The 9,731-nt window shown below is 44.0% G+C and overlaps 1 protein-coding gene and 1 long non-coding RNA gene across 2 annotated transcripts; one reads left to right on the forward strand and one right to left on the reverse strand.

The window, feature by feature from the left end:
* Positions 1 to 1,309: 1,309 nt before the first annotated feature.
* LOC146976060 (uncharacterized) lies at positions 1,310 to 1,872 on the forward strand. Its single transcript, XR_015037374.1, has 3 exons — positions 1,310 to 1,366; positions 1,460 to 1,587; positions 1,687 to 1,872. It is a non-coding gene; the product is annotated as an uncharacterized LOC146976060 (long non-coding RNA).
* Positions 1,873 to 4,923: 3,051 nt separating this feature from the next.
* Positions 4,924 to 9,418, reverse strand: LOC146976061 (ATP-binding cassette sub-family C member 5-like). The gene is made up of 6 exons (XM_085795593.1): positions 9,209 to 9,418; positions 8,950 to 9,109; positions 8,764 to 8,842; positions 6,625 to 6,738; positions 6,037 to 6,201; positions 4,924 to 5,418 (listed from the first exon to the last, which is right to left on the reverse strand). The coding sequence occupies exons 1-6, from the start codon at positions 9,303 to 9,305 to the stop codon at positions 5,317 to 5,319; spliced, it is 717 nt and encodes a 238-aa protein (XP_085651719.1). The 5' UTR covers positions 9,306 to 9,418; the 3' UTR covers positions 4,924 to 5,316.
* Between the last annotated feature and the right edge of the window lie 313 nt (positions 9,419 to 9,731).

The raw sequence follows: 9,731 nt of genomic DNA on the forward strand, positions 1-9,731 counted from the left end.
GATAGCAAATGTTTTGGCTGTATTCTGGCATCCTTTTGGCATTTTTGGCTTTCTTTTGGCTTTGTGAAAGCCCTTTGGCTCAAATGTGGTATGGTTTTGGTTAGCCTTAATAGACAAAATTGGTGCCAGCAATATATGGCTGAGTTATGGCATATATCTGGTTAACCAAGACATTGGGCAAAGGGCGGGATAATATAGAAGGGTGGTATGGCACGTTTATGGCAAGCCAAAAGATGAAGCAAAAGGCGGGATCAAGTAGAGGGGTTGGTATGGCATGTTTATGGCAAGCCAGAAGATGAGGCAAAAGGCGGGATCAAGTAGAGGGGGTGGTATGGCCTGTTTATGGCAAGCCAGAAGATTGGGCAAAGGGCGGCAACGTCCGATGGTTTGTTTTGGCATGTGTTTGTAAAGCCAAAGGATAGCCAAAAGACCAAGCAAACGGCGGGAATTTGTACACAGTTTCAACTGACGACAGCCCTCCTACTTCATTTTCTCAAGCTGATCAACACGGAGGTATGTACATGATATTATAGACATTTAAATTTAGTAAAATCTGATTTTCTATCATTGCCTTGTTTAAATACCCGATAAGGTTTACGTTTTCTGCACAGTTATGTTTAAATACCCGATAAGGTTTACGTTTTCTGCACAGTTATGTTAATTTTTCCTATTTCGATGGCAAAACTGCTGTGAGCTATGAGCTAACTCGTAGCAAACAGGCACAGCCAGCGCATTCAATTTAACTACATCAATGACATGCACAGAGAACTTAATAGATACAGTACACTGGCAGTGAGTATATGAGATAGTTTAATGTAAATAATGTAATTGGTGACTACACTTTGCACAGATAGTAGCTAACTTAGCTAGCAACAATCAGTCATTCCTTTAGCCTACAGTGAATATCTGCTGAAAGCAGCATAGCCTACCATTTAGCAGGTTGCAGGTCATAGCCTAGCCTACCATTTAGCGTTGAAAGTATCCACCAAAAAAGCATTGCTCATGTTGCTGTGCTTTTTAGCAATAATCTAGTGAGCTGCCAGGCAGGAAAACACAAAGAAAACTCCAAACTTAAGCCAAAGAGTATAGCAAGAAGCTCTAACTGCCACTAGGTGGTGTTGTGATAGTGCTGCCACCAATTTGGACTGAAAAGGCCTACTGCTGTGAAACGTTTTGTTATATTAAACCCACTTTATTCTCTGCCATATGTGGGGAGAAATCTAATTATCTGTGATTTAATTGCTTCGTTGCTTTTCAGTTATAAGCATAATATGCATACTTTTTTACATCCTATTTTCCTCTGCAGAACAGCAAATGATGGCCCTGGAAGGAAACCCAGCCTCTTCCTGAAATTTAAAAGGATTTGGTGAGCTGCCTTTGATTTTATTAGAGTAGGGCAATGTAATGGTGGGCTAGTTGATTTGAAAATCAATGTAGGTAATTCTCTCAATATTTTCAGGTCATCTCTCTTGGACCTTCTGGGCCTGCCACTTTGAAGGTTACGGTATGGGGCATTTTAAAGCCAAAGGACCAGACAGAAAAGGACACCTGACGAGGGATGAATGGAAAAGTTACAACTTAAAGTGGGTGAGTTTTATAACTGTATAAAGCCTTTAATAAAGCATTCTTAGGCTACAGTAGAAGTAATAAGTTAAGTTTGTTTTCTCTTTGTCTGTAACACTTTAGATGCCACACGAAGAAACCCCATCTGCTCTACCACCACAGATGCAAGCATAGCACAGACCAGTGATGGTTTTACTGGGCTGGGGACCTGCAACCTGCCAGCCTGGAGTCAGTCAACAGTAAATTCAAAAATAAAAAGATGATGAAATAATATTAATCTTCCTATTGTTTTTTTTCAATACACATAGACACACAGCAAGGTAAAATTTGGGCTTTTGGGACAGTTATGGCTATATTTTGGAAGGCCACAATTAGTTTTTGGGTGAGTTTTGGCCTCCCTTTGGGTCAGTTTTGGCTGCTTTTTGGTTGGATTTTGGGGATTTGGGGCTCTTTTGGGGCAGTTATGGCTGTATTTTGGAGGGCCACAATTAGTTTTGGGTGAGTTTTGGCCTCTCTCTGGGTCACTTTTGGCTACTTTTTGGGCTTTCTTTGGGTCGGTTTTGGCTACTTTTTGGCTGGATTTTGGGGATTTGGGGCTCTTTTGGGGCAGTTATGGCTGTATTTTGGAAGGCCACAATTAGTTTTGGGTGAGTTTTGGCCTCCTTTTGGTTTGTTTTTGGCTTGCCTATTTTGGGCCATTTAGGGCCCGAAAGCCTGGCCATAATCTTGCCAAAATGACCAGCCAGATTTGGGCCAAAAGGATGCCAAAAGGTTTTTGCTATCTGGGAGGCTCCTCCACGCTGTGTCGCGAAGTAACTACTTAATTACTACATTATAACAATAATTAATAACCAGAAAAAGTAACTGTTGCATTACATTTTTTTTCTTATAAAATGTTCAAACATGTCAAATTTCCCCCCCTAACCTCGTCACCATAACCATCCTACCGCTTATCTGGAACTAACCAACTCACTCAGTATTCCTCCGCAGAGGTAGTTCTTTAAAGGTAGAGTCTGGAGGTTTGTTCGTAGTTTGTAAACAAAACATTTAAACTGGGCCCCTCTCTCGGGCTGACAGCAACAGTTTCAGAGACCTAACTTTGTCAGGACTGTAAAGAAAAAGGAAATACAGTGGAGTGAAGTGCTGGAGCGGCGGTCCGATACCCAGCCGTCGCTGGCAACGGGAGTGTTGTGGTGAGCTGGGAAGCTGTGCTAGCCGCCACCGCTAGTGGGTGTTAGCAGCGGCGGAGAGCATCTGCTGCTAGCACTTGCTTGCATCCGGAACAGCTAGCGGGGCTAGCCTACTGGCCTACTCTGCAGCATGGAGCTTCACCTGAGCTCTGTCATTGGCTGGAGAGAAAACACAGACTCTCCACTAGGGCTGTAGCCGATATCTGAGTACTCGCTCGGCTTGGGCGGTATCCGAGTTCCATTTCACCACTCGGATAGGCTACTCCAAAAATATTTTTAGCCGCTTTTCCTGTGACTGGCGTCCAAGTTCGATCGCGCTGGTCACCCGATGTAATTATTTTCTTGTGTGTGTTTTATAAGTTAATTAATCCAGTTTTGCTCTGTTTGATTCTATTCTCAGACTGAACTGTCTTATTGTCTTGAATGGATGGATACTGAAACAGATAAAGTGATAGCCTAGTTCAACATTTTGGCAAATTGGCCCATTGCCATAATCGCTATAGTCATAGCAGTAGGTTCGTTACCTTTAATTGTCGGTGTAAGCTATTTTTAGAATGGAGGAGCGGAGCGGCAGGCTGCTCAGAGCTACGCTATGGAGGCTAAGGGAATTTCTTGTTTTTCCTCATCAAACTCATCAAATACACAATCCAACAACTCCAAACGCTGTCGTGGACAAGTTGTGAGCTGCACATTCACCACGCTATGAGATAATAATGGAACGTTATGAGACGGAGCTGTTTTAGAGGTAAATTCATGCAAAACCGCTGATGCGTGTTGCGTTCAGGGACAGTTTTTCAGCAAGCAGACTCTGTATTTACCCTGTATTTACCTCGAAAACGGCTCCGTTTCGTAACGTTCCATTATTATCTCATAGCGTGGTGAATGTGCAGGTCACAACTTGTCCATGAAAGCGTTTTGGAGTTTTGGGATTTTGTATTTGATGAGTTTGATGAGGGAAACCAAGAAATTCCATTAGCCTCCGTAGTGTAGCTCTGAGCAGCCTGCCGCTCCGCTCCTCCGTTCTAAAAATAGCTTATACCGACAAATAAAGGTAACGAACCTACTGCTATGACTATAGCGATTATGGCAATGGGCCAATTTGCCAAAATGTTGAACTATCCCTTTAACAAGACTCTGTACATCCCATAACATAAACACTACTACATAACATAAACACTCTCAATCTAATGGAGACATATGCATGTCTGTTAGTTTTTAAGATCTTAAGAGAAACTGAAAATGATCAGCAGAAAGAAAATATTTAAAATAAAATAAAAACATGAGAGGATTTAAAGAGAGAACAAAAGTTTTTTAATAAAGTGGACAGAAACAGGAAGCACCACAAAACGTTCATTCTTAAAATAGATTTCATTTTTATTTCTTAGAGCAGACCCCCCTTCCAACAAGGCAATTATCAAGTCATGCTATAAGGCTGTTATAAAAACACAGCACACACACACACACACACACACACACACACACACACTCTCCAAAGCTGTTTGATAAATGTGATAGAAAATGAGCTGACATAAAAAAACCTCTAACTTCCTATGGTTCTTATAGAGTTCAGCCTCTGTTTGGCTTTCACAGCCCGGCTTTTTATTTTGGTAGTTCTGTCCCTCAGCTACGATGCTGTGAGATGAACACATGACGATCAGAGCTTCATGAGATCAGGTCTTCAAAAAAGAGCGACTGTGACGACAACAGACTGACATACAGATCATCACATTAAACACAGGTAACACACCTGATGACAGTTTAAAGTCAAACCCCCTTTATGTGTCCTATAAATATCCTCTCAGTGGACGTTAGCTGGAGCTCATCACACTCGTTCACAGAGGCAGAGTTTAGGTGTCCAGGCCTCATTAGGTCTGGTCTGGTCTAGGTCTCTGAAAACTGGGACCTGATCTTTACATGTGCAGACACAAGACCTGGAGAGCATCATCGAGTCAAGATGAAGCCCGAATAATCATCGCTCAGCCAGCTGTCCACTCAGAGACATGTTCACTGCAACCTTTCCACTGAGTCGTGCTGCATTCAGGTTCCTCTGCATCAGATTTGTTGACGCATTACAGGAGAGCGTTCAGCTTGTTACTTCGAGCTGAGCCACATTCAGTCTAATCATGGACATTTAAAACAGTCAAGAGGAAAATTAATCATTTTGGGAGGATTTTTAACAATAAGGGGGTCACATTGTAATGATCCTTCTCCAGACCTTCTCTGGACATCCAAATCACACAGCGGCAGGTCATCATGGTAACTCAGAATGTGCTTATGACGACAAAACAAATCTTTATAAATAATAATAACAACCACTGACCGGATTCACCTCAGCTGATTAACCACTGTTACACAGAGACACATCAGCGAGGCTAATGAGTCTAAGACTGACAAATTATAATCTACAGCAGAGCAGGTCTGAGGTCTTTTCTCTACAGTACAGCTACAGCACCATGTCATGGTTCATACTGGCTTCAACGGGATCACTGCGACACAGGTGCTGATTGACCATCGACTTGCTGTAAGCCCTGATCCCCACTTCGGTCCTTCCTCATGCTCCTCGTCATCCTCGGACAGAGATCTTGTTTTCCATTGCAGCCAGCATCGAGGTCAGCCGAGAGTTCTCATTGGCCAGCAGCTTGGACGGCTCGTCAAACTCCACCACCTGGACCAATCACAGAGAGAGGAAACTATTTACTTGTCCTTGTTCCACGCTTAACAGCTCTCTGTGGTAATGGTAACAACTACCGATTAAGATTGAACACATTTATTTCACTTTAGAGATCAAGGATTAGCGTCAAGGTGTGTAACGTTCAGCTGAAGAAGCATGGCCATACAGTAGGTGAATTGGGACCCACCCTGTCTCAGACTCAGACACTGCAGCCTCGAATGGAGACACACTGTTTGTCCTTTGTTTAATGTTTGTTAACTCAAACACTGATCATCCTTGATCAGCATTGAGGCAACAAGACAAAACGTCAGTGGGATAAAAACAGTGATATTGTATGTAGATGACATCTAATTGTACATTGCACACTGAAACTGGCTGTTGTAATTGATGAGCTAGGATTCAGACAGGTGAATGTAAAACTGGAGCAGAGGACTCAGCCCGTTCAGATCAGATCTCATGTCCTCAGAGTCAGTCCTGGAGCACAGAAACCACCTCTAACTCACTAACATCTACACTAAACATCGTCCAAAAGAACAGACCAGAACCAGGGCCCTTGTCAAAACTGGTTCTCACTCTTTCAAATAACCAGCTATCGGTCGGTGTGGTACCAACCTGTCCCTGGTTGAGCACCATGATGCGGTCGGAGGAGAGGACAGTGTGGAGGCGGTGAGCGATGGTCAGGGTGGTGCAGTCCTGACAGGAGCTCCTGATGGTCTCCTGGATCAGACCATCCGTCTCAGTATCCATGGCTGCTGTGGCCTCATCCAGGATCAGGACCTGAGACCAGAACCAGCCAATCAGACCACATAACCTGTCTTTAGCCGTTTTCCCACTAAAATTAGCGGGTCGACGCGGGTTTTTTAAACGCGGGTCGACCCGCTAACAATCGGCATTTGGCCCCTTTCCCTTTGACCAAAATGTCAAAGCATAAACCAGTCGCCCCGCTCTCATCCACGGTGCAAAAAACACAGTGTCATGCCACAGCCGGGTCTGGCGTTCCCACTGCAAGCCGAGCAGAGCCGAGCCGATTAAAGCCGATTTTAACCCGCGTCGCTTGCCTTTCCCACTGCCACCAAAAGCCGATTGTTAGCGGGTTTAAACAGGTTTTTAACCAGTGGGAAAGGGGTATTTGAGTTTACCTGTCTGTCTCTGAGTGAAACTCTCTCTCTCTCTCTCTCTCTCTCTCTCTCTCTCTCTCACCTTGCACTGCCTCAGCAGAGCTCTGGCGACACACAGCAGCTGTCTCTCCCCCACAGAGAAGTTTTCTCCGTTCTCCACCACCTCTGACTCGAGCTTCATGGGCAGCTGGGACACCTGAGAGACAGACAGGCAGAGGCACAGGGTGTGAACAAACAGATGTGCGCGAACGTGTAGGGTAGAAAATAGTGCTATGTACGATAAAGTGCTGTGTGAAAGTGTGTGTGAAGGTGATCGGTAGCGTAAAGCTCTTTGTTTGGAGGATTTAAGGCGAGACACCCCAGGTGAATAGGGTAAAAAAATTAACTAACAGCTATTGCCATGAAACTTTCTATGTTTATTACTTAGATTGAGACAATTATTTTTTGTATTACATGTTTTCTTAAATATTATGCTTACATATGGAAATTAGACATTATATAATTAAATATGCGTGAATTTGTGTACATTTCCAGACCCGAAATCTGAAGATTGGATAAAGCCACTTTCAAAATTCTTGTTTTATTTTGTTGACATATTAAAGTCAAAAGTTTTTACAGAGGGGATTTTGGATATCTCTTTTAATCACTTTGTAAATGAGAAAATACTGTCACCAGCCCTAAAAAATCAAATTTCGCCCTGTTTTTAGGTATAAATTGTTGTATAAATGAGGCTGTGAATGATATATCAATAATCCCCTCTGTAAAAACCTTCAGAATATAGGCGGGAATACAACTGGAAGGTTTGGTGTCTATAAGTGCTGCTGAACTGGAGATTTCGGGTCCAGAGTATAAGAAAAAGCTCATTTTGAGAAAACGGCCTTTAAAGATTCTATTGCAAAAATTCCACAAATTGGCTCTATGCACAGCTCTACTTCCTGAACTTAAGGCAGCTCCTTTGTTTCCTGTATTACATTATTGGACAAACTGATTAATCCAGGTGTGTCTGACCAATGTGACTACTCAAACACACTGGATTAATCAGTTTTGTCAGTAAATAAAAGAGCTGCCTTGAATTTAGAAAGCAGTGGAGCTGTGCATAGAGCCCATTGTTACTGGAAACAAGAGTGTCTGGCCACTGTGAATTTTAAGGTGTGTGGGCCAGTAGGTCAGAGAAAAAAAATAAAAATAAAAAATAAACACTTTAGGTGTAGCCTAGTTGGGCTCATCTGTAATATGACAACCAATGTTTTCAGTTTCTCTCTGTCTGGCTAAAAATCATCTCTGGCCCATGTCAGTGTCACATCCGTTTCACCTCTGTCACTGAGAAGTAAACTACTGCACAACACGTGATTCTGAGGATCGATGTTCATTTTAAGCCCTGTACCAGCGCAGGGACGTATATTAAATCTCGGATCAGTTCATTCAGACGTCTGATGTGTAAAAAAAAAAAAAAAAAAAAGCCACCGCTGTGTATCGCGCTGTCTCCGGCGGCAAACACTCGTTTTTTACGGGTGACAGCTTCCGCGATGACGCACTTTGTAAAGGGATCTTATGGCTCGGTGAGTTTCTGTGCTGTGTCTTTTGTTGTCTAGCAAGTGAGAGTTGCTGTTTTATTTTATGTGAGGATTTAAATCGATTTCCTTTCCCCGTTTTTAAAAGTCCCTCCGCGCTGTTCAGAGCGCATCACGTGATGCTTCTAAACGAATCACGCTGTCGGAAAACGACACCAGCCAATGAGACCCTCCCTCGTACTTTTACGATTCGTCGCTGGTACAAAGGAAATGACCATTTTTGGAACCGACACATTAGTGCAGGAGAGAGAGAGGGAGAGATAGAGAGAGAGAGAGAGAGAGAGAGAGAGAGAGAGAGAGAGAGAGAGAGAGAGAGAGAGAGAGAGAGAGAGAGAGAGAGCTTCACGGCGATACCTGATATGACAGGAGTCTGAACAGACGCGGCTCGCTCCGCGATAGAACGCTCAGTTCTGGTGAATTTAGGAGAAATCTACAGGCGACACCAGTCAAAGTGAAGTAAAATAAACACCCATAATGTGTATTTTAGACTATTTTTTTGTATTAGTCTGAAAGAAGACATGTTATGGAAGCAAAATAGCCCAAAATCTCAAAATTGATAAGTGCATGAAAAAACGATGTTTTTGCCTGCCGTGTCTCGCCTTAAAGATTAAAAACCTACACAGATCACATAGGCAGCGATGTGTACTCACACACTCCTTCATGTGACTCCTCTCCAGAGCGTCCCAGATCTGTTCTTCACTGTACTGGTTGAAGGGGTCCAGATTAAACCTGGAACACAAACGGACTGATCTGATCCGACAGGTATGTGCTGTAAACTCAACAGACAGGTTACTGTCATACAGCCCACCGCTGAGGAGCTCCTCTGGCGTTTCTACCTGAGGGTCCCACTGAACAGCACCGGGTCCTGGGGGATGATGGACAGTTTATTGCGGAGGTCAGCGAGTCCAATGTTACTGATGTCGATGCCATCGATGACGATAGATCCTCCACAGCACTCCACCAGCCTGAACAAGACCACACCCAGAGACGACTTCCCTGTACACAGGCAAGAAGGGAGACAGAGGGACATGTTATCCACAGGGACCGATCTTTAACTAAACCTCTGACCTGTGAAGACCCACAACCTCGTCCTACCTGATCCAGTCCTGCCCACGATGCCGACCTTCTCTTTGGGCCTGATGGTGCAGGAGACCCTGTTCAGGACCAGAGGGAGGTTCTCTTGGTACCGCATCTCAACCTCCCTGAACACCAGCTCCCCCTGGTGGGGCCAGTCACCTGGAGGGGCACAGCCTTTGACACGGGCCGGGGCCTCCTGACTCAAGGACTGAGACACAGACAGCACAGCGATTCATTCATCCAGACTAGAACTGAGGTGACGTCAGAGCAGCAGCTAAAATCTAAAATCACATTACAGAGGCATGTCCCAGCTGGAGGCCCAGGTCCAGCTCCTGGATGACCTTACTGATACGTCCTGATCTGGTAACCCTCCCACTCACCTTCCTACATGGCAGCACAAAGGGATCAGTACCTTTTTAAAAAAATAACCTATTCATAACCCTAACCCTTTCAACATACGAAACAGCCTTTAAAGGGGAACTATGTAAGTCCGGTCACTTTTCTGCTGTTTTGCTAACCCTCCTCCTGGACACGTGCATTT

The sequence above is a fragment of the Trachurus japonicus genome, chromosome 13 (assembly GCF_045865225.1).
Source record: "Trachurus japonicus isolate A0001 chromosome 13, Traja_1.0".
Taxonomy (NCBI): Eukaryota; Metazoa; Chordata; class Actinopteri; order Carangiformes; family Carangidae; genus Trachurus; species Trachurus japonicus.

What these genes read in the sequence shown, in the direction of transcription:
- LOC146976061 (XM_085795593.1), bottom strand. Translation starts at nt 9,305, where the DNA reads ATGCGGTACCAAGAGAACCTCCCTCTGGTCCTGAACAGGGTCTCCTGC. An exon ending in CGTGGGCAGGACTGGATCAG is followed by an intron (nt 9,110 to 9,208) that starts GTAGGACGAGGT and finishes GCCTGTGTACAG; the next exon opens with GGAAGTCGTCTCTGGGTGTG. An exon ending in GGAGTCACATGAAGGAGTGT is followed by an intron (nt 6,739 to 8,763) that starts GTGAGTACACAT and finishes TCTGTCTCTCAG; the next exon opens with GTGTCCCAGCTGCCCATGAA.